Here is a 25,393-nt window from a genome sequence, read left to right as displayed (position 1 = left end):
TAGATACGACTCTGACAGGTAACCCGTACGTAAGAATACTGTCTGATCGATCACTTGCATCCATTCATGTCCATTGTGCAATCCGACAGACTTAGGAAATTCCAGCAGGACAATGCGACACCCCACACGCCCAGAATTGCTACAGAGTGGCTCCAGGAACACTCTTCTGAGTTTAAACAGTTCCGCTAGCCACCAAACTCTCCGGATATGAACATTATTGAGCGTACCAGGGATGCCTTGCAACGTGGTATTCAGAAGAGATCTCCACCCCCTCGTACCCTTACGGGTTTCTGGACAACCCTGCAGACGTATTCATGGCGTCAATTCCTTCCAGCACTACTTCAGACATTAGTCGAGTCCATGCCACGTCGTGTTGCGGCACTTCTGCATTGGCGTGGGGGTCCCTACACGATATTATGCAGATGCGCCAGATTTTTTGGCTCTTCACTGTAGTTTGGTGCTCGCAACCCTAACAGTCCACGTTACACATCGCAAACACTGCCAAGCGCAGTTTTCCCTCCTACACTGTTCTTTCATTCCCTCGCCTGTGAGGACTGCAGCAGGACAACATGCCGCTCTTCAGCCACAAGCTATTATAGTATTACAAATAGTTTTAAAATATTTAAAAATATAAAATATTTTATGTATGTTTTTTACATTACACTGACGGAAAAAATCGCAACACCAAGAAGTAGCTGTGCGATATAAACGAATGTTGGTTGTTTGTATATCTGAAAGATGATGTCTGCTCCAATTTCGTGACAGTCGCATAAGAGTGGCGCTAGGAGCGACATTATGAAGATGCAAATCAGGTTTGCTTTAAATTCTCGCTGTAACGGTACTGAGCACCTGTGGAGTTGAACGTAGGAACTTGATGTTAGTCAATAATGCCTTTAAGGCGGCAAAGACACTATTATCAACACCTCACTGAGTTTGATCTATGTTGTGTAATAGAGTTACGAGAATCTGGAGGTTTCTTCTACGAAATTGCAGAAAGACTTGCCAGGAATGTAGCCACTGTACATGACAGCTGGCAGCGGTGATCACGGGAATGTATGGTCGAAAGAAGATCGGGGTCCGGACGGCCACATGGCACGAAATGGGGACACCACTGTGTTCGGCGTATGACTGCAGTGCATCGTACTGCATCTGCAGCAGCAATCTGAGCAGCAGTTTGCACTACAGTGGCACAACGAACTATTACAAATCTATTACTTCAAGGACAGCTCCAAGCCAGACGCCCTGCAGCAAGCATTCAACTGATCCCAAACGATCGCCTTTTGCGACTTCAGTGGTGTTGATAGAGGACAAGTTACTCTCTCACGTATTTTTCGTATACAGAAAATTATTAAAGATTTCATTAGAACCTGATGCATCTTGAGCGAGACTCTAGAAAGTTAATGGCCTGAGCAGACATTGATGGTGCCTGGCAGGGCGCTAAAAGCATGAGGTATTTTTATGATTTTTAGCTCATAGAAACAGCATGTTGAGAGTTGAAAGCCCATCCCTTAGTAAATCTTGGCGGACAGGTCCACAGCTGTACAGGGCAGACAGGGAGCCCCTCGCCGAGACAGGTCTCCAGCAGAACAACACAGAGCTACCTGCTGCAGCACCAGTGGAAGCCTGGGGAGGGGCGATAGTCTGAAGGAACAGGTCTACACAGTGGAGTTGTAAACTGGAGCTGGCCACGGTGGCCGAGCGGTTCTAGGCGCTTCAGTCCAGAACCGCATGACTGCTATGGTTGTAGGTTCGAATCCTGCCTCGGGCATGGCTGTGTGTGATGTCCTTATGTTAGTTAGGTTTGAGTAGTTCTAAGTCTAGGGGACTGATGACCTCAGAGCCATTTGAACCATTTTTTTGTAAACTGGGCATTGTGTGCAGAGCCACGTGTAATAAAAATTCACCTGTTTTCTTGTTCGCCGATAGTGCAAATAGGCCAGTGAACCAGTTCCCCTGGCCGCCTCGGTTGTATAAGAAAAATCTGGCGTCTGAGAAACGTTTGGAGACTAGGACTAGGACTAACAAGCTCCAAGGCAAAGGCGATTTAGATCAGGATCTTTGAGACTGTATCTGTTAGCCTGTTGCCGTGGGAGGAGACATGACTTCGGAAAAAATCATCTTCCCCCTCTGCGAAAACTCAAAAAGAGCCATTAATTGGCGGTTTCCTTTTTTTCCAGAGACGTATCTTTCTTAACTCTCGCACTGGTTCGACATGAGTTTGTGCTGTAGTGTGGGAGGGGAGATTTAGCGCCTCTAGAGCCCTGTTATTGGCTCAAGATGGGATGAAGGCGGTGTCGTTCGTGAACTTTGCAGGAAAACGGATTTTTTTCTGGAGAAGTGCAAAGCACTCGGGTGCGGGACTTTGCTTGGGTAAGCACTTCTGGTCGAAACTCTGACATGAATGATTGGTACTTGGGGCCTGTCCTGAGACTGACTTCATTTGCGAGTAGTTTAGACTGGGGAGCCTGTGGTGAAGTTCTTACCGTACCGACAGTGTGACTTCAAACGTCTCGGACTACTCGTTTCCCGAAGGCACACTTACGCGTTTTTGGTTTACCAGCTTTGACGTTTGGTATCCTTGTGCGCTCTGTCGTGTAAGTGAGCCAGATTGGTTCTCGGTACGACCAACGAACGGGTGTGTCAGACACTGAAATCTACCGTGTTTTCAAGGCTCTGGTAGAGAGTAAATTGCGACCTGTCTATCTGATCGCTGGACCGTGAGATTTTTGCATTTCTTTCGTGGCCGCGATCGACTCACAGGTGCCGCCTCCAAGTCCCACCTCCGCCGCCCACATCTCGCCAGCTGCAAGTTACATCGCCGCATGATGCAAACAGGGTAATGTACTGCTGCTCCGGCATTGTCAGGTTGTACAGATCTCAATCGCCACTTGCTCTCAGCTGCACCTGAGTAGAGAAACTTCAGAAGATTTGAACAATCAAAGTCTGCTCAGCGTCAGATCAATTCAGATTGTCTCTGCCACCTAGGATCCTTGTCCAGTGTCATCTTAAATCACCTGTTAGTTGTTAACGGTATTCAATCAATAACTTGTTTAGCACAATTTATGTCTGTTAAAAATGTGTAGTCTGCATCCATCTTAATGTTTATTAGAGTATCGTGAAAAATTTTGAAGTAAATTGGTCAGTCACTTTTCGAAATAATTTCCTAACGTTTCCCTATTATTTATGTACTATGCAGGGTGTAACGGATATTTCTGTTCGTGAGCGACGACAGTGTACTGAACAACACAAAATTAGTACTTAATTTGTTGGCAGACTAATGGAATTAGTATACTTTTAGATTGGTTAGTGCCTCCAAATACATGTGACTAGAGCAAGACATTAATGCATACTGAATTGTAGATGTGTGGACACAAAACGGATGGCCTAGACTGACAGGCATATTCCACTTAGTTTTGCAGTTACAGTCATACAGAAAACGTTAGTTCGTAAGGTTTGTGACGTGTTTTTGGGAAGAACGTTCGGCACAGAGAAGAAACAACGAACATATTGATGTGTGTACATACTAAGGTACTACATACAAAAATATCTGCACTTACACCCCTACACCCTATATGTATTAAAAATACAGGGCTATTACAAATGATTGAAGCGATTTCATAAATTCACTGTAGCTCCATTCATTGACATATGGTCACGACACACTACAGATACGTAGAAAAACTCATAAAGTTTTGTTCGGCTGAAGCCGCACTTCAGGTTTCTGCCGCCAGAGCGCTCGAGAGCGCAGTGAGACAAAATGGCGACAGGAGCCGAGAAAGCGTATGCCGTGCTTGAAATGCACTCACATCAGTCAGTCATAACAGTGCAACGACACTTCAGGACGAAGTTCAACAAAGATCCACCAACTGCTAACTCCATTCGGCGATGGTATGCGCAGTTTAAAGCTTCTGGATGCCTCTGTAAGGGGAAATCAACGGGTCGGCCTGCAGTGAGCGAAGAAACGGTTGAACGCGTGCGGGCAAGTTTCACGCGTAGCCCGCGGAAGTCGACGAATAAAGCAAGCAGGGAGCTAAACGTACCACAGCCGACGGTTTGGAAAATCTTACGGAAAAGGCTAAAGCAGAAGCCTTACCGTTTACAATTGCTACAAGCCCTGACAGCCCTGAATTTTCGGCGCGGTTGCAACAGCTCATGGAAGAGTATGCGTTCAGTGCGAAACTTGTTTTCAGTGATGAAGCAACATTTTTTCTTAATGGTGGACTGAACAGACACAATGTGCGAATCTGGGCGGTAGAGAATCCTCACGCATTCGTGCAGCAAATTCGCAATTCACCAAAAGTTAACGTTTTTTGTGCAATCTCACGGTTTAAAGTTTACGGCCCCTTTTTCTTCTGCGAAAAAAACGTTACAGGACACGTGTATCTGGACATGCTGGAAAATTGGCTCATGCCACAACTGGAGACCGACAGCGCCGACTTCATCTTTCAACAGGATGGTGCTCCACCGCACTTCCATCACGATGTTCGGCATTTCTTAAACAGGAGATTGGAAAACCGATGGATCGGTCGTGGTGGAGATCATGATCAGCAATTCATGTCATGGCTTCCACGCTCTCCCGACTTAACCCCATGCGATTTCTTTCTGTGGGGTTATGTGAAAGATTCAGTGTTTAAACCTCCTCTACCAAGAAACGTGCCAGAACTGCGAGCTCGCATCAACGATGCTTTCGAAGTCATTGATGGGGACATGCTGCGCCGAGTGCGGGAGGAACTTGATTATCGGCTTGATGTCTGCTGAATCACTAAAGGGGCACATATCGAACATTTGTGAACGCCTAAAAAAACTTTTTGAGTTTTTGTATGTGTGTGCAAAGCATTGTGAAAATATCTAAAATAATAAAGTTATTGTAGAGCTGTGAAATCGCTTCAATCATTTGTAATAACCCTGTATATTTAGCCTACATCCGTCCGAATGTTTATTGGAGCGCCGTGTAAAAAGTTGAAGTAAATCGGTCAATAACTATTCGTGTTTTTTGCTAAGAATATTTCCTTTGAAGCAAATCGGTTCGAGAGTTTCTAGAGATTTTTGAAACAACATCTCGTCTTTGTATAGAAGGTGAATTAAGTATGTTCCATACAAACGCATTCCTATTTCAATTTCTTAGTCACAGGATCTGAAAACTGTTTCAAGGATTACTACGTAGAACACAGCAGGCGCGTGCCTGGTCCAAGTAGTGTTCACTCGGCTGCAGTGTGCGAGTGCGGGGCGAATAAGCTGCGGACAGCTTGGCGGAAGTTGCGGAAAATGACCAACACAATCTCGCTTAATGACACATCGCCTGCGTGGCTTGCACAGTCACGCGTATCTCTAGCGTACGCACATAGGCAGCGAAGTCGGTATGCGCACAGATCCGATCCTCTTCCTTAACGCGTCTCTCTGTGTTGTGACGCAACTAACCGCCGTGTTTCCTTAGGAGAGGAAGTTATGGGAATAGAAAGGTAGAGGTTTCAGCAGTTACGCAAAGATAAAGTAATCTGGATGTGATAGACCAGTGTGGAAAGCCGCAACCAATCAGTGTTCAGATAGTAGCGTACAACATCTCTTTCGAGATAAAAGATAAGGCTTTGCTGCTTCCGATTCATGTATGGTAGTGTTCGATACGTGTATACTCGTATGTGTATGTCCTCGTTTCACTGATTTGATCTTGGAGCGAGATGGACAGTGTTCGAGAAAACAGGCTCATGTTTGGGTAGTCGGATTCAGATTCCCGTTCAACAAAGTGAAATTAAGTTTTCCGCACTTACCTTAAATCACTTAAGCTGAAGTTTTAATGCTTCCTTCGAAAAGATCATGGTTGCTTTTCTGCCGTATTGTTGAGAATTCGAGCTAGTGCTCTTGTCCTAGAAAATTCGTCATTGATTTCTTTCTGTTCTAGCATAGTCATTACCTTCGTCTACGTCTCTTATTTTCTTACTAGCTGACAAACCCGGCATTGACTGGGTATTCATTTTGCCGATTTTCTGCTAGAAACGAAATTTTATACGAGGGTTATTCAGAAAGTAAGGAACGATCGGTGGCGAAATGGAAACCACAGTGAAAATCCGATGAAGTTTTGCACAGGAGTGTTGGGCAATGTCTCTAGTGTGCTCGTCGGTCGCGTTACACCGTTCTTTTTGTTCTAAGCAAGGAGGGAGCACATAAAGATACCTAAAACAATAGTGTCTCCCACCGAGTACGAGGGCCTGATAAGAAATTTCGCCTAAAGCTATGCAACCAACATTATTTAACTGCCGCGTAGTCTCTTCTCCAAGACAATTCTCAGCCGCATTCTGCAGAGGCAATGAAGGTATTCCTGCATCGTTTGCAATTGGAAATGTTTGATTACCCACAATATAGCTCGTAATTGTCTCCCTCTGAGTTTCATCTCTGCCTACATGAACCGCTGGCTACGAAGACGAAATTTTGGCACAAACAACGAGCTATAGCCCAGCGTAGAGAATTGGCGGAAAGCACTGGCGGCTGCGTTCTATAACGAGGGTATTGGAATGTTGTTACAACGCTACATCAGACGTCTAAGTCGGATCGGTGACTATAGAGATAAGTAGCTGGATGTTGTAGCTAACTTGCAAATAAAACAGTTTTGATTTTCACTGTGGTTTCCATTTCGCGACCTATCGTTCCTTACTTTCCGAATAGCCCTCGTACATTGACGGGAAGAATAAACGCAACACCAAAACATAATTAATGTACAGTAATGAAACTTCGACAATACGTTTCACTATGTAACATAAGTGATTAACATTATACGATCACAGCCTAACGTAAGCGCGAAATAAGCCACTGCAAATGTGAAATGCTGGTACATTAATAATAGGGGTAACCGCCAGAATGCTGAATGCAAGCATGCAAACGTACGTGCATTCTTTTGTACAGGTGCCAGATTTAAATCTACATCTACGTGATTATTCTGCTATTCACAATAAAGTGCCTGGCAGAGGGATCCATGAACCACTTTCAAGCTGTCTCTCTACCGTTCCACTCTCGAACGGCACGAGGGAAAAACGAGCACTTAAATTGTTCTGTGCGAGCCCTGATTTCTCTTATTTTATCATGATCATTTCTCCCTGTGTTGGTGGGTGTCAACAAAATGTTTTCGCAATCGGAGGAGAAAACTGGTGATTGAAATTTTATGAGAAGATCCCGTCGCAACGAAAAACGCCTTTGTTTTAATGATTGCCACTCCAATTCACGTATCATGCCTGTGACACTATCTCCCCTATTTCGCGATAATACAAAACGAGCTGCCCTTCTTTGTACTTTTTCGATGTCATCTGTCAGTCCCACCTGATGCGAATCCCACACTGCACAGCAACACTGGGATGGAGTTCCATGCCTGTTGCACTTGGTCAGTCAATAAAGGGACGATTAATGCTGTTTCTGGATGACGCTAGAGATGTCGTCCGATGACGTCCGATATGTGCTCGATTGGAGACAGATCTGATGATTGTGCGGACCGAGGCAAAATGTCAGCACTCTGTAGAGCAAGTTGGGCTACAACATTGGTGTGTGGATAGCGTTGTCCTGTTGGAAAACATCCTCTGCACCGCTGTTTATGAATGACAGCACAACATGTCGAATCATTAGACTGACGTACAAATTTGCAGTCAGGCTGCGAGGGGTAACCACGTGAGCGCTCCTGCTGTCATACGAAACCGCACCCCAGATCATAACTGGAGGAGTAGATCCAGTGTGTCTAGCACACAGAGAGATTGATTCCAGGTTCAACAGGCTTCCTCCTAACCAACACACGGCCATTATTGGCACAGAGGCAGAACCAGCCCTCATCAGAAAACACAACAGACCCGCAGCCTGCTCTCCACTGAACTCTCGCTTGACGCCACTGAAGTCGCAAATGGCGGTGATTTGGCGCCAGTGGATTGCACGCTACAGGGCGTCTGGCTCGCTGCTGTCCTTGAAGTAGCTGATTTGTAACAGTTCGTTGTGTCACTGTGGTGCAAACTGCAGCTCAAATTGCTGCTGCAGATGAAGAACGATGTGCCAGAGACATACACCGAACACCATGGTCTTCCCTTCCGGTAGTGGGACATGGCCGTCCGGAACCCGGTCTTCTTGCGACCGTACATCCTCGTGACCACAGCTGCCATCTTCACAGTTCTGCAGGCGGCTATTGTCTGCTTGGCCATTGAAAGCTGCCAAAACGCTGCTGCCAGGTGTCAGGGGTTTCCTGATGCTGACTCGACTGTAAGAGTGTCTTAGTAGTAAAGAATAAATGTATTAAAAATTCATGAATAATCGGCATTTTTTCAAAGGTCTTAGTGTTTATGAAATCATATCTGTTGAACTATGTGCGTACAATGATACATTTGCAGAGATACATTCAGTCGCATAAGTGGATATTGTCTACGAAATATGTTATGAATAGAATTAGCAGCAAAGAAGTAATAAACGTCATGCATGACACGGCAATTTTTCACACATCTCAGTGTCTATGACTATATCTCCTGATCTATGTCTCATACAAAGTTATAATTTTATAGGTACATTCAGCGGCAAGTGTGGATACTGCCCGAAAAATGTTTTGCTTGTAGAGCATATAACTAATAACAATCACAGATACCCAAGATTTCCCTACACTGATTCAGTTGTTTCGATGGCGAAAATGTATCGCGATAGCATTAGAAGGTGCAGCTGCAGATTCAGTACGTGTTCCACGCTGGAGCGAAATTTTCATGGGTGGCATCGGAGCTTGAGGATTTGTGTACACCATAGCGAAATAGCTTCCCGTAGTCGACCTTAATCATGACGTCGTCTAACAAAGACCAGATTCTTCTGTTAAACAGATAAATCACATCTCAGTCAGACAGAATTTGAATAATTTTATTTGCGCGATTGTAGTTTCTGTATTCCAATATGAAATGAGTTGTTTTCCTTTGGAGCTAAGTTTTCTTGTGGTACACATCCACCACCCTGCCGAAATCCTTTGAAATACTGCAGTCTGATTACTGTGCTGGGGCTCATTTTAATTATTCTGCTGTTGCAAATGTCGGAAACAACCGAATCAAGTACATGGATTCTCACAAACCACCCCAAGTTCGGAAATCTATCCGAAGGAAATTATGAAGGCCTAGAAACATTACCGATTAGACACGCTTGAACACTGTGTTATGTTACTTGCCACTTGCGTTTCAGAAATGAGAGTTCTAACAGGAATTGTTGTAGGCGACTGCTTGTTGCTTTAAGCTCACCAATGTTCTTTGTTTCTCAGGTGACGGAAGAAACCCTTTTTGAAAAATTCTTTTTGTCATATCTTTTATAGTTAAGTGAGGAACAAAAGTTGAATATTCTTGTAAAGAAGTGCCCCGAACTTAAATTTGGGTATAATGTTGGTGGACAAGAAACGGGGTCTCTATGTTTGCTGTTTTACTTGTGTTACATTACTGACAAGCTGGATAAAACGGTTTATGTCACACGTCCTTTGTTGTTTCCATGATTTGGTGACACCCAACGGGTCACATAACAGATTTTCGTTGGAATCGCATTGAAAACAAAAGGTTAACAATGACTCTATTAGCTGTGCATTATCAGGCATGTTTGTAGTAGTAGTTGTTGTTGTGGTGTTCAGTCCGAAGACTGATTTGGTGCAGCTCTCCTAGTTATTCTATCCCGTGCGAGCCCCTACATATCTGAATAACTGTTGCAAATCACTTCCATTTGAACCTGCTTATTGTAGTGATCTCTGGGTCTCACTCTGCAGTTTTTACCCTCTACCCTTCCCGCCAGTACTAAACTGACGATTTCTTGATGACCCGGAACTTGTCCTATCAACCTACCCCTTCTTTTAGTCAAATCATGCCACAAATTTCTTTTCTCCCCTAACTCTATGTAGTACCTCCTCATTAGCTACGCGAGCTAGACATCTAACTTTCAGCATTCTTCTCTAGCACCACATTTCAACAGCTTCTATTCTCTTTTTTTCTGAACTGCTTACTATCCACGTTTCACTTTCGTATAAGGCTACACACCTGACAAATTCCTTCAGAAAAGACTTCCTAACACTTAAATGTATACTCGATATTAAAAAAAAATTTTCTTCAGAAATGATTTTCTTGCCATTGGCAGCCTACATTTTATATCCTGGTTATGTTCAATTACTTCGAGGTCATTTGCAGTCATTCATGGACTTCGTGTTCCCAAACAGCGATGTCATGTCACTGGGCCACAACTGATTTGAAGAACATTCTGGACATTTCGAGCGAATGGATTAGCCACCCAGGTTTCCGGACTTGAATTTCATCGATCATTTTTGAACGTAATTCAAAGGTCAATTCGTGCACAAAATTCTGCTCCGGTAACACTTATGAAGTTACGGGCCGCTGTATGGCTGAACATTTCTGCAGGGGACTTCAAACGACTTGTTAAGTCCATGCCACGTTGAGTTGCTGCACTTTTTTTTTTTTTTTTTCATCAGTCTTCTGACTGTCTGACTGGTCTGATGCGGCCCGCCACGAATTCCTCTCTTGTGGTAAACTCTTCATCTCAGAGTAGCACTTGCAACTTACGTCCTCCATTATTAGTTGGATGTATTCCAATCTCTGTCTTCCTCTGCAGTTTTTGTTCTCTACAGCTACCTCTAGTACCATGGAAATGTCTGAAAATATGTCCTATCATCCTGTCCCTTCTCCTTATCAGTATTTTCCACATGTTCCTCTCCTCTCCGATTCTGAGCAGAACTTCCTCGTTCCCTACTTTACCAGTATACCTAATTTTCAACATTCGTCTGTTGCACCGCATCTCAAATGCTTCGATTCTCTTCTCTTCCGGTTTTCCGACAGTCCATGTTTCACTACCATACATTGCTGTACTCCAGACATACATTCTCAGAAATTTCTTCCTCAAATGAAGGCCAATGTTTGATATTAGTAGACTTCTCTTGGCCAGGAATGCCCTTTTTGCAATTGCTAGCCTGCTTTTGATGTCCTCCTTCCTCCGTCCGTCATCGGTTATTTTACTGCATAGGTAGCAGAATTTCTTAACTTCACCTACTTCGTGATCATCAATCCTGATGTTCTCATTTCTACTACTTCTCATTACCTTCGTCTTCCTTCGATTTACTCTAAATTCGTACTCTGTTCGCATTAGACTGTTCATTCCGTTCAGCAGATCATGTAATTCTTCTTTATTTTCACTCAAGATAACAATGCCATCAGCGAATCGTATCACTGATATCCTTTCACCTTAAATTTTAATTCCGCTGCTGAACCTTTCTTTTATTTCCATCATGGCTTTCTCGATGTACAGATTGAACTGTAGGGGCGAAAGGCTACACTACGCCGGGCAAAAGGAGGTCTGGCACGATGTTGAGAGGTATCCCGCGACTTTTGTCATCTCAGTGTAAATAATCTGGCTGCCTTCTGAGAGCCGGCCGAAGTGGCCGTGCGGTTAAAGGCGCTGCAGTCTGGAACCGCAAGACTGCTACGGTCGCAGGTTCGAATCCTGCCTCGGGCATGGATGTTTGTGATGTCCTTAGGTTAGTTAGGTTTAACTAGTTCTAAGTTCTAGGGGACTAATGACCTCAGCAGTTGAGTCCCATAGTGCTCAGAGCCATTTAGCCTTCTGAGAGGTGGTATGCCTTTACGATGCACACAGTGACTTGCCCCCCTCATATTTATATCTTACTCTGAGTAATTCGATTTGGGGAAGTATAGCTGAATATGGTCATTACAAGGCTAGTATTGAGAAGTCAGAAGATATGAATATTTTCTTCTCTAATTGCATGTAATGAAAAGTTGCTATTCCTTCACACGTGGACTTCCCACACAGTGTCTTTCATCACCCGGGTGGTCCGGTGAGAGGCGGGTTCTGCTGATCTTGAAAGGGTTATGCCGACGGGTGTGAGGGAGTTGGGTGGATGCTGTCCAGAAGCCGACATTGTCATAAGAGTGGGGGGCGACACGCCCACAGGGGCCTGAAGGAGCGGCTGGGGTTAGAGATTCCGTTACTTCACAGAAGCTTAGTGAAAACACTTTCTGATGGGCTACCAGCGAGGCGTGGGAATGACTTATGTTCCCAGGCAGTCTTGGCGGGCAAATTCCCGTATTTTCTGCAAAATCAAAAATGGCTCTGAGTACTATGGGACTTAACATCTGTGGTCATCAGTCCCCTAGAACTTAGAACTACTTAAACCTAACTAACCTAAGGATATCACACACATTCATGCCCGAGGCAGGATTCGAACCTGCGACCATAGCGCCTAGAACTGCAAGGCCACACCGGCCCGCTCTGCAAAATCATGACTGTGATTGGCTTGCCCAGGGGATAGCTCTGTGACGTAGCAAAATCGGCGCAGAAATTGGAGCCAAGTATCTCCATCGGTGGAATAGTAGTGCTTCGGCAATAGAGTGAAATTTTCCACCGGTTTTCGAGCTGCAGTTGCTGATTGGCATATTTAACCATGGCCACTGTGATGGGGGCGGTAATGTTTTGTGTTTGGCTTGTACGGCTGCTCTTGGTAGAGTCGACTCTCGCCTTTTGGTCGGAGTAGGTTACAAGAATGAGCTCTCACTGCTCTGGACAACCTGCCTTCCGTTGGCTGTCTAAAATACTTACATTTAATTGTAACTGTTTGACGAATTTGCTGAAGTTTCGTCTTCAACGTAACTTTCCGAGTACAGTTGGCAATTGAGCGTTCTGCATACAAGCGGCCTATGTTGTCCGTCTTGAGCAGTTTTGGCTAAAGTTGACTGTATCGAAGTTACTGTGTGACTTCGCTTGTTAAAATCAATCACTGTAACGTCAGCGATTATGGGGCGAGCCTTCTTCGTCTACCTCAGAGGCGCATTTGTATTGCTAGGAAGTCTTTAGTCTGGAACAACCAGACCAGGACAACTTGTTTCGGGCTATACTCAAGACATTATCATCACCACGACGGGACGTCGAAGCAACCAGTCATCGCCTCCAGTAACCCAGATCGTGTCCGTGCAGTTAAGAAGACAGCTTGGTAATGTATGTCCGCAGCTCTGGCAGATTATGGAATTTTGCTATATGGTAATCAGAGCTCAGCAGAGCGCGCCTGTTCCCGTCTTTTCTAACGTGGTTCTGTCTTGGGTGCTCACGGTCTCAGTTCTCACTACTGTAGTAGCAATTAATGTTGGGTTGGCTGGGTGTTTCTCTTAAGATTTGAGTTGCAAGGAATTGGCTCCACATACGACATGGTCATAAATGTCACAAGCTACTTTATGGACAACTCCAACTTCACAGGATTTATTTGAGTATCCAATTTGACGTACTGTAAATGTTTCATGTGTTTTGTTTATTATTTTGAGTTTAGTTATAATAAATCAAATTGTTATTTTGGACAAAACTTTCATTCTGTAGATCGGTACAGCAACCTTTTCATTTCTCACCACGTTAATGAAACTTTCCTTTACCAAATTAATTTCTATCAAATTAAATTATTGAAGGTGCCGAACTCTTTTCTGCTCCACTTGCAGGGTCGATTACAGTCAGTTCGCGTTTCTTCTTAATCCATGTGCAACAGCAAAATTCGGAGTTAGAAAAGGGGGGGTTTAGAGCGTCATTTCCATATGAAGATTCTAGACGAATTTAGTGTTAGATACACTGCTAGCCCCGGCACCCCGCGCTTCCTTACCACGTCGTGTGCCCTCAAACACCAGCAGGCGGCATTCACTCTCGCTGTGGGCAGTGGTCACCATGTTTCGGCTGGTCAATGTATGGCAATCAATCATTTTTCAAGACAATGGGTTGTATTTAGAAAGAGATAAATGTACTGCATCAGTGTTCAGAGCCCCCGAAGTACGCTGCCGGCAGTGCTCTATAACAGACTACGCTTGTATTCCCTAAGTGAACACTGCAAAGTGGGCTGCCGCTACGTTGGGACCCTTTGGAAATTAGGTGGACAGTTGATGTGTAACACTGGGTGTTCTGGGTGGAGGAACTAAGGTGTAAGGCGCGAGATGTCGAGTAACGAGTACTGCAGTGGGGTTACCGTGTCGGAGCTGTAGCAGCAGCCGGTGGAGGGCCCGCAGAGGTGCAGCACCGTGGCCGGCGGCGCGATCGTCTGGCTGGGGGACAGCTCGCCCTTGCGCAGCAGCAGCTCGCCCACCATCACGGAGCGCCTCTGCGGCTCCCGGCACGGGAACGACCGGAAGCGGCGCAGGTTCTTCATGAACATGGCGCGCAGCTGCTCCTTCGTCAGCGCGGTGCCCTGCAAAATGGTCGCCAGTCGCAAGTAGTTAGTTAGTTACATGTTCAAATAAGTTATGGGAATGCATCCATGTGACGTCGTCGACAAAAGCCGACATTTCGAGAGGAGTAGCCATTTTCAAGGCAAAACTGCAGCAGGTAAGTGTTGTGCAGCTGCACTCAGGTGTTCTAAAAAGTCGTTCAGATTCTTAGAGCCACGAGGCCAAGCAACAGCTGTTCGTCTACATACTTGAAACGTGCGTGCTATTTCAATTATTTAGACAATACTTTTGTAGAAGGACTTCTTATAACACCTGAATTCAACCCACTCGAATATTTATCTCGCGTGGAAAACGATGGCCGTCTTCCCACCCCTGATGTGCTGCTCAGGAGGAAGGTTGGTGGTACTTTGGGACATGCTGTTTATAGGAAGCCTACTCACACAGACTTGTGCCTGCGGGTAGACAGTTATCACCATCTAGTTCAACGTGAAGGGGTACTTCGTACCTTGGTTCATACGATATATGTCACCTCGGATCCTGAGAGTTTGTCAATCCAGTGAGCCCATCTCGTAGTCACACATTTCGTCAGAATGGTTACAGTGAAAGAAAGTTCAAAAGTGCGCTGCGCTATCGATCAACTGTGCACCGAGTGAGTAATGAATTCATGATAATACCGAGGCGGCACTAAAGTCTATGGCCTTTTTGCTTTATGTAGGAAGCGTTTCGAACAGGAATGGGCCTGCCGGAGTGGCTGAGCGGTTCTAGGCTCTACAGTCCGGAACCGCGCGACCGCTACGGTCGTAGGTTGGAATCCTGCCTCAGGCATGGCTGTGTGTGATGTCCTTAGGTTAGTTCTAGGGGACCGATGACCGGAGAAGTTAAGTCCCATAGTGCTCAGAGCCATTTGAACCATTTTTGAACAGGACCGGTCGTATTTTGCGGAAATATGATGTAAAGTGTGTTTTTCGAGCAGCATCTAAGATCATGATCCTTTTAGGGTCCGTAAAGGGTTCTCCTTGTTCGATCAAGATGGATGTCTACCGTATTTCTTGCAATTGTGGCATGTCATACACTCAATCGCCAAAGAAACTGGTATAGGAACGCGTATTCAAAAACAGAGATTGAAAGGTGGCTACACTGAGCCACAGCGCCAGAGAGTTTTGTTTCGCCGCCTCCACTGGCAGTGATTATTGAGAAGTAGTGGAGGGCAGTGCTTGTCGAGAGGTCGTGGTGGAGAGTGCTTGTTGAGACCTCGTAGTAGTCAGTGCTTGCTGAGATGTAGTAGTGAAGCGTGCTTGTCGAGATGTGGCAGTAGTCAGTTCGTGTTGAGATGTGGTAGTAGCGAGTCGGTGTGGAGATATTGTAATGATTAGAGTGCTTTTCGTCAATATATGAAGGTAAAAGAAAAAAAAAATTCCTTTTCATTTTATTATCTCAATGTCTTAAATAATGCGCCATTACAGGTTCAGTCAACAAAGCATCTGGCTTGTGTTCTTGTATTAGAGTGTAATTCTGCCTTCGTTACGCAATTATAGTATTTCTATTTTTTAATTACTTCAGTATAAATGATATTTAAAATTTCTTGTCTTATAGAAGAAGAACCGTGCCAGATGTGTACGTTGAATCACACTTCCACACACAGAACAGCTACACTTGTGCTTTGTTGGCTTCGTAGGTTTTATAGTTGCTGGGGACTTAATTAATTAATTGTATTAACTGAAATTTTCATTTCATTCTTTGTTGTTGTTCTATGCAGTCAGATTGCGTACAAAAACTAGTCAGGGCCAACCGTTTACGAGACACAGCGTAATCGGACATACAGCTACTAAAAAAAAAAAAAAAGATTTTCAAATTTAATAATTAAGCCCCCATGCAAGATATGAAAAGAGGCAGAATACGCCGCTGCGGTCGGCAACGCCTATATAAGACAAGTGTCTAGTGCAGTGTTAGATCGCTTACTGTTGCTACAATGGCTGGTTTTCGAGATTTAAGTGAGTCTGAACGTGGTGTTGGAGTCGGTGCAAGAGCGGTGGAGACTGCATCTCCGAGATAGCGATGAAGTCGGGATTTTCCCGTACGACCATTTCACGAGTGTACCGTGAATATCAGGAATCCGGTAAAACAGCAAATCTCCGATATCGCTGCGGCCGGAAAATATCCTGCAAGAGCGGGACCAACGACGACTGAGAGAATCGTTCAACGTAACAGAAGTGGGACCCTTCGGAAAATTGCTCCAGATTTCAATGCTGGGCCATCAAGACGCGTCACCGTGTGAACCATTGAAAGAAACATCATCGACATGGGATTTCGGAGCCAAAGCCCACTCGTGTATCCTTGATGACTGCACGACACAAAGCTTTACGCCGCGACTGGACCCGTCAACACCAACATAGAACTGTTGACGACTGGAGACATGTCGTCTGGTCGGACGAGTCTCTTTTCAAATAGTATCGAGCGGATGGACGTGTACGTGTGTGAATACAACCTCCTGAATCCATGCAACCTGCACGTCAGCAGGGGACTGTTCAAGCTGGTGGAAGTTCTGTAATGGTGTGGAGGCGTGTGCAGGTGGAGTGATATGGGACCCCGGATAGGTCTAGATACGACTCTGACAGGTGACACGTACGTAAGCATCCTGTCTGATCACCTGCATCCATTCATGTCCGTTGTGCATTCCGACGGATTTGGGCAATTCCAACAGGACAATGCGCACCCCACACGTCCAGGATTACTACAGAGTGGCTCTAGGAACTATCTTCTGAGTTTAAACACTTTAAACACTTACATTGGCCACCAATCTCCCCAATATTACTGAGAATATCTGCGATGCCTTGGAACGTGGTGTTCAAAAAAATGGCTCTGAGCGCTATGGGGCTTAACAACTGAGGTCATCAGTCCCCCAGAACTTAGAACTACTTAAACCTAACTAACCTAAAGACATGACACACATCCATGCCCGAGGCAGGATTAGAACCTGCGACTGTAGCGGTCGCGCGGTTCCAGACTGAAGCGCCTAGAACCGCACGGCCACTCAGGCCGGCCGTGGTGTTCAGAAGACATCTCCACCCACTCGTACTCTTACTGATTTGTGGACAACCCTGCAGCCGGGTTCTTGGTGTCAGTTCCCTCCAGCACTATTTCAGACGTTAGTGGGCCCTACAGGATAGTACGCAGGTGCATATTGGTCACAATCGTTTTTGCGTGCATACTTTCGCCGCTCGTAGTGTTTGTTAAAATCACCAGCATATCTTCATGGATGGATAGTCTGCGTGTTTGTAGCCAGGAAATCCATCAAAGTGCTGGCTACCAAGACGGTCTCGTTTATTTAGCGTACCCAGGATGCATATGCTGTATTTTACTGCGGACTCGAGCTACATTTACACTCATGCCACACGAACGACTACGACGACAACGACGACGACGACGATGATGATGATGATATATTGGTCAGACTATCACGACTGTGGGGGACCGGTGTACTGAGCATAAATTGCCCAAGCCCGTACAACAGCCGAGCAAATGCCCGATTGCAGCATCTTGTTTTGGCTCCGGTCATCCTATGAAATATAACAACATGGTTATACCAGATGCACTTACAACTAGTGGGACAGTGTTATTAAGAAAGCAGTTGAAATTAGATTAGCAAGTAGCCTTATAAATAGAGACGGTTGTTTTTGTTTACATTCTGTATGGAATCCTGCTCTCTCGTCTGTCAAAAAACAGAGGGACTGAGTTAATGCTACCTCATCTGTAGTAATTTCGCTATCGCAAACTTCTGAGGTCGGTCGTCTTCGGTCTGTGATTGCGCTAGTGTTTACGTAAGAAGAGATTTTTCGGAATTCCACCCCTAAGGGGGTGAAATAATGGATGAAAGTTTTTCTGAAAATATGTCGCCATTAAGCCAATTTTGAAGCTAGGTCTACGAAAATTGGTGTTTCGTTCCTCGGTCAGAAATAAAAAATTTAATCAGCATTTTTGGAATTCAACAACTAAAGTGGTAAAATAGTGGATGAAAGTTTGTTCTTCCCAGAGTTTCTCTGAAAACCGAGGTTTTAAATTCTCTTGGACAGCTCTTACCTTTTGCAGCTTTGCCTTGAAAATGGCAGGGTATGCTCCTGTTGAAATATCGGCGGTCGTCGACGATGTTGCCCGGCTATATCCCGTAAGTTTCTCCGGGAGAAACTCAGATCTCATAGTTACGTGTTCCCCGGATCCTTTGAACGGTTCTTCTATCGAAATGATGTGGAACAAGTCAGCTTACGGGATACGCATACACGATTAGTGTTAACATTTATGAACACCTTACTGTTTTTAGTTCTACTCGTGTAACAACTACATTAAACTTTTTAAAAAAATTGCTACCAGTTTTTAAGCAGACTTTCGTCAGTGGGACAGTAGAAGTTGACCAGGAGAAATGATTTAAAAATAAGATTTACAACTTTCTTCACTATCTGTCAAACATTTTATATTATTGGGCAAATGATCAAAAATTTTTGTTACTGCATATTGAACTCCTTTCTGAGTTGCTGACAGTTTTAACAAACTCTGCATACAGAGGGCAATGTCCCCACTGAGTGACTGACTCACCGACTCATCAGCGCCCAACCCAGCCATTAAGGATAGAAACTGGAAATTTGCAGAGGATATTGATCTTATACTACAGACGTCATGTAAGAAGAGATTTTTCGGAATTCCACCCCTAAGGGGCTGAAATAATGGATGAAAGTTTTTCTGAAAATATGTCGCCATTAAGCCAATTTTGAAGCTAGGTCTACGAAAATTGGTGTTTCGTTCCTCGGTCAGAAATAAAAAATTTAATCAGCATTTTTGGAAATTCAGCCACTAAAGTGGTAAAATAGTGGATGAAAGTTTGTTTGAAAATAAGTCATTATTAAAAAATTACTAAAGCATTTTTAAAGCTACATCCATGAAAACAAAAAAATACGTGTTACAGTGTATTTGGAAATTCAGTGCCCTAAGGGAATGAAAAAGGGGATGAAAAATTTTGTGGAATTATTTTATTACGAAAGCATTTTCAAAGCTAAACCTATGAAAATTTCTATTTGGCTTGTCTGTTAAGAATAAAAGATTCACGTTTCACTACTTTTGTAAATTGTCTCCCTAAGGGACTGAAATAAGGGACGAAAATTTTTAAGAAAATATTTCGTTATATTAAAAATATTCAAAGATAAACTATAAAAATTTGTATTTCATTTCTTGGTTAGTTATAAAGAAATGTGTGTTAGAGCATGAGAATTCCTATGGAATTAACACCGCCAGAACACAAAGGCATGATTAATAAAAACCTTGGACTCCACCTAGCAGAATCACTTTTTGGCCAGAAGTATATTCGGAAAACACGATGCTTCTATGGCCTTAATTAGCGCGAAAAGTTTAGAAGATGTTGCAATTTGTGAACAACACAAAAATTCGGTTAAAGATAGACAAAAAACATCTGTACGGACCATACAACCTACGCGAGCGAAGCAGCGGGCGATAGTCTAGTGGGTAATAAAGGTCATTTTTCCCTCTACTGTTGTAGGTATGGACGTCACTGTTCTTCTCAAATTGTGATGGATTAATTATGATGAATTTCATAAGCGAATGCATGAAGACCACCAAATGTTATTCTTAATGATCGCTTTTGTGCAATCAGACTTTCTTTCCAAATGATAAGTTACCCAGAAAATTATTCCGCTAGACATTATTGAGAGGAAATATGCCAAATATGTCAAGAGGCTGATACGATTGTTTCCAAGATTAGCAATTATACGCAGAGCACAAGTAGCCCAACTGAAGTGTTTGAGAAGCTCATTAATATGCTTCCTCCACTTCATGTTTTCGTCAGAATATATACCCAAAAATTTGGAGCATTCTGCTCTATATACTGACTCCGGTTCATGGCTTCATCGATTGTTGGTATGACGATCAGCTGTACGGAACTGAATACTGTGTGTTTTTTCAAAATTTAAGGAGAGTCCATTTTCAAAGAACTACTTAATAATTCTTCGGAGAATGTCATTTACCAAGTCTTCTGTTGCTTTCTCTGTAATGGGCCAATTTTACTTGTTGATTGTTAAGTTAAGGTCATTCGTATATAAATAATAGGAGTGGACGCAAAACTGAACCCTGTGATTGCGTTTGTGATTTTTGTCCAGTCACCAAAATTTTCTACGTTTCCTACATAGTCAGAATTATTCAGCGCAACCTTTTGCTTTCTGTTTGTTAAGGACGATTAAAACCATCTATGTGTAAAGGTATCAATTTCATAAAACTTGAGTTTCTTTTCTTTTCTTTTTTTTTTTTGACAGAGTAACATGATCTAAACAACCAAACGCCTTGGAAACAGCACAAAAAATACCAACTGGCTATATATTATTGTTTAACACTTGTACCGTTTGATGGATGAATGTATAAATAACATTCTTACTCGAGCAAACCTTCTGGAACCAAACTGTGAAATGCTAAGTAAATTATTTACACCTAAGTGTGTGCCCACACTTGAGTACATTACTTTTTCGAATATTTTGCAAAAATTTGTCAGTAAGGAAACTGGACGATAATTGTGTAAGTCTATCTTGTCGCCTTTATTTCGAAATTGTTTAACAGTTGCATATTTTAACCTGTGTGGAAAAATTTCCTGTGCCAGTGATGCATTGCCTATGTCACTACGGACATTACTTATTAATATGGAACAATTTCTCAGAATTCTGTTTGAATTTCCATCAACCTCTCATGACCCAACAGCCGGCGTGTGGTCATGTAGCCCGGCTGTTCTGGAAAGCTGACGTGGGCCTTAGCACTGAGGGACGCTGGCCACTGTGCCGTAGGGCCGATTCCCACAGTATTACTCGCAGGCGAACTGGTCTTTGAGCCACGTGCTCTTCTGACCATACGGATTAAAAGTCTGCAAAAGTAAAGTGTGAAAAATGTGCCACCTGGTAGATTAAAACTATGTTTTGTTCTGGGAGCCGAAGGAGTTTCCCGTCCCGATCCTCAGTCGCAACTCTGCTATGTTAAAATAGGCGTACAAAGACCTTCGTGTACAATTCAGTTGTAGTGTTGCTCTGCCTTATGGATTTGAATCCTGGAAATATCTTAAGAAGCTCGAACAGTGTTATCAGCGATGCTTGAAGAGGATTCTGTATATGATATGGTAAGACAGACTCACAAATGCTAGCGCCCTTGAACAGGCATACAAACAGTATAAAAGATGGTTTTAAGACGCCAGTTACGATGGACAGGGCACGTAGTACGTACTCAATAATCGCATTTCGAAACAGGTGTTGTAGTCTGAGTTAACAGTGGGCAAATGATGTGTGGAAGGTCAGAAGAAACGTTTTAAGACTAATATGATGTGTCACATTAAGGTTAACAATAACGAGTGTGTAGTGGTAACTAACTTATACTGCCTTTGTAGACGCGGAAAAGGCATTTGATAACGTTATCTGGCAAGAGATGTTCAGAGTGCTGAGGAAAAGTGGAATAAAGTGCAAAGACATCCGTGTGATACTCAGTTTGTATAAGACGTCACCATGAACGAGAAGCAAATATGAGGAAAGGGGTAAGGCAAGGATGTGCTCGCTCTTCTCTTATATTCAATGCTTACATCCAGGAAGCTATAGACCAAGTTCGAGAAACTATTGAGGTGGGGATCAAAATTAATAGGCAGAAGATAGACATGCTACGTTATGGAGATGATATTGCTATAGTCTCGGAGACAAAAGAAGATCTAGAGGAAGTCCTCAGAACAATGGAAAAAATTCTATTCAATCAGTATGGAATGAGAATAAACAAGAAAAAGACTAAAGTGATGGTATGCAGCACAGGAGCAGAATATGAACCTCTGAGAATGAGAATTGGAAGAGAGGAGCTGGAAGTGATAGAGGAATTTACTTACCTGGGAAGCAAAATCACAAGAGATGGTAGAAGCCGGAAAGAAATTGCGACCAGAATACAAAAGGCCAAAATTGCATTTAATCGGAGAAGGAACTTACTCACCAGCAACAACATCAGTCTGAAAATAAGGAAACGTATCACGAAAGGTTTCGTTTGGAGTGTGGCCCTGTACGGATGTGAAGCTTGGGCAATAGGAAGAGAAGAGATAAGACGGCTAGAAGCCCTGGAGATGTGGTGCTATAGAAGGATGATGAAGATCAGCTGGAGAGACAAAGTAACAAATGAAGAGGTGCTTCGAAAAGTACAGGAAACCAGATCTCTGTGGAGGCACATCCAAACAAGAAGAGACATACTTGTAGGGCACATCCTACGACACAACAACATCATTGGAAAATAGCAGAAGGAGCTATTGAGGGAAGGAATCGGCGGTGGCGACCAAGGATATCATACATGCAACAGATCATGAATGACGTTGGATGTAACACACACGTGGAAATGAAGAGGAAGGCAGACAGAAGAGAGGAATGGCGCTCTGCTGCAAACCAACCTCAGGGTTGAACACTAAAAGAAAGAAAATGGTATGTGAACTGGGTGTGTAAGCTCTGACACGCAAACCTCCAGATGTCAGTCAGATCGGTACCAAAAGTTGTATATCAACAGAGTGTCAACTAACACTCCAATATAGCTTGCGCTGTGTGCTGCCGTCTGGGAGAATGTGCGTAAACTGAAAGTATAGGCAACACATCACCTACGGAGCACAGGAAAAGAGTAACTGTGGGCGTCTCTCGTGTAGAGCTCCAGTCGACAAGTTGTTAGAGCATTAGTTGGCAGTAACAAGGGTCCCGGGTTCGAGCCCTGGTTTTGCCAATTTTTGTAAAATACTAACTGTGAAACTGCTATATGGGACATTGTTCATGACGTATAGAAGGACTGTTTGGAGTTTACAGCAATTTTCCATTGGCAGTTTATTTGAGAGCACCTAAACTGTAGAGTACATCTGTAGTTTCGCAAAATAAATACTAACAATCGGAACAGAAGACTAAAGGAACACTTGCGTCACATGTGTGGAAGTATTAATAGTAATAATAATAATAACAATAATAATAATTGACTGCTGGATGTCAGCACCGCCATACATCTATAAACTCCGAACACCCCTTTTACGTCAGGGACAAGTCCCATATAACTACAAAAACTGGCATGATCGGGGCTCAGGCCGGAACCCTTAGTATGAGAACTAACGCACTACCGAATTCCCGACGAGAGTGTCACACGACAGGCTCTCACAGTTACGCTTTTCCTGTGCTCGGTAAATCATGTGGTGCTTATTACTTACCATTTACGCACGTCCTCCTGGACGATAGTGCATAGCACAAACTATATCGGTGTTTTGAATGATACCCCATCGATATACAACATTTGGTACCGATCTGACAGCCTGACATGTGGAGGTTTGCGTGTGAGAATGTTTCAGGAATATTTTTTTTTAAAAAAAGTGTGTGTGAAATCTTATGGGACTTAACTGCTAAGGTCATCAGTCCCTAAGCTTACATACTACTTAACCTAAATTATCCTAAGGACAAACACACACACACTCATGCCTGAGGGAGGACTCGAACCTCCGCCGGGACCAGCCGAGTCCATGACTGCAGCGCCCCAGACCGCTCGGCTAATCCAGCGCGGCGAATATTTTCAGTTCACATATTTATTAATGATTATTTTTCCATAGTCCTCGACCGTACACTAAGGAGTTCGCTATTCCATCGTGAGACACTTCTTTTTGAGGAAAACTCGATGAGCAGCCACTGATAAGAGACAATGCAGGTTAGAAAAGTAAATGGTGAGTCCAAATGGCAGGACAGAAACTGCTCCACCTCACTCCATCTGTCATCAGTGGGGAAAACTGGGGCTGTACAGTCACCTCGACACAGGGATGACTGGAAGGCAAACCCAGTTGACTATGTGTGTTTACTTTAACCAATGACACTTTGCCAGAGAGCTAAATGTTCGAGGCAGAAAAACATTTATTTCTAGGAACTGTGCTTCACTTAGTGCTACTTCACGTGATAAAGAACCGCCGGTACGTACCTCGGAGACTAAAAGGCATGAAACTATCACTGTGTTGGAGAGTTCTATACGGCAAACGCCTCTCCTTCCTGCCCTCCCCCCTTTTACGTTATTTTCGCCCCATCTCTTCTGTCACGGATATTTTATGAAATGAAAAATAATGTGTATCTATACAAATGGCATCTCAGTGTCACTCATCTTAGTCTCGTCCCTTTCACCTCACTTCACGCTGTGGCCTATGATGTCACCATGTCCAGTATAGTACGTTGACTGTAAGTTAGCAGCTAGCCAGAGAGGGTTCTGGAAAAAGAAACAAACAAGCCCGGTCCCCACATAGACCGCAGTAGGCTGAAGAGCCGTGAGACACGAATAAGCCCTACGTTCTTGCCGCAGTGCAGGCACCTTAATATGTGCGATCGAAACTGAAATCGTCTTATATATTGATATATTTAATAAAGATCCGAACAGCAACAATTACGTACAGCACAACCTTGCAGCTCGTATGAACTTCTGAGCTGCTGTTCTTTTTTTTTTGTGTCGCCGACCCCGAGGGTGACGTCGCAGGGCACCACGTCTTTGCACAATTACAAAGGAATATTGTGGGCATCTTTGAGCAAAATTTCAAACTGATGCGTCGGAATGGAAGACAATTACAGGGTTTCGAAAAAAGGATCTTTCAATTTTGTTGCGCAGTGTTCGCTTTACACACATATTTGCTCTTCAGTCTCACTCATACTGAGCTACAAAATGGAAAGAAGAAGGAAAGGAAAGAAAATGAAGTACAAACCAGTAACACAGCAGAAAACAATGCCCACCTCACAAATACTGACAGCTAGGTAACGCTGGCTGCAATCAAAAACAAATACCGGCTGGAGGTTCTAACTTTTACCAGCTTCTGCCGACTCAGTTGCAGGAGACCGATCGGTCACCTTACAGTTAACACACTGCAGCTGATGCTCAATCGTTCCAATTTGCTGTATGCATGTGGTTGATTTTCACTTTGTTTCTTAAATAAATGCATTTTGTAGCTCAGTATGAGTGAGACTGAAGAGCAAATATGTGTGTAAAGCGAACACTGCGCAACAAAATTGAAAGATCCTTTTTTCGAAACCCTGTAATTGTCTTCCATTCCGACGCATCAGTTTGAAATTTTGCTCAAAGATGCCCACAATATTCCTTTGTAATTGTGCAAAGACGTGGTGCCCTGCGACGTCACCCTCGGGGTCGGCGACACAAAAAAA

The 25,393-nt window shown here is 43.7% G+C and overlaps 1 protein-coding gene across 1 annotated transcript in view; it reads right to left on the bottom strand.

Moving 5' to 3' along the window:
• Positions 1–25,393, bottom strand: part of LOC124605843 — a 50,140-nt gene that overhangs the window by 2,563 nt on the left and 22,184 nt on the right. Inside the window, exon 2 of the mRNA XM_047137773.1 lies at positions 13,988–14,206. Within this exon, the coding sequence (XP_046993729.1) occupies positions 13,988–14,206 (219 nt within the window). The remainder of the gene's footprint in view (positions 1–13,987; positions 14,207–25,393) is intronic.

This window comes from Schistocerca americana, chromosome 3 (assembly GCF_021461395.2).
Source record: "Schistocerca americana isolate TAMUIC-IGC-003095 chromosome 3, iqSchAmer2.1, whole genome shotgun sequence".
Taxonomy (NCBI): Eukaryota; Metazoa; Arthropoda; class Insecta; order Orthoptera; family Acrididae; genus Schistocerca; species Schistocerca americana.
The sequence above is the reverse complement of the archived record's forward strand: the minus strand, read 5'-3'. Positions and strand labels throughout refer to the sequence as shown.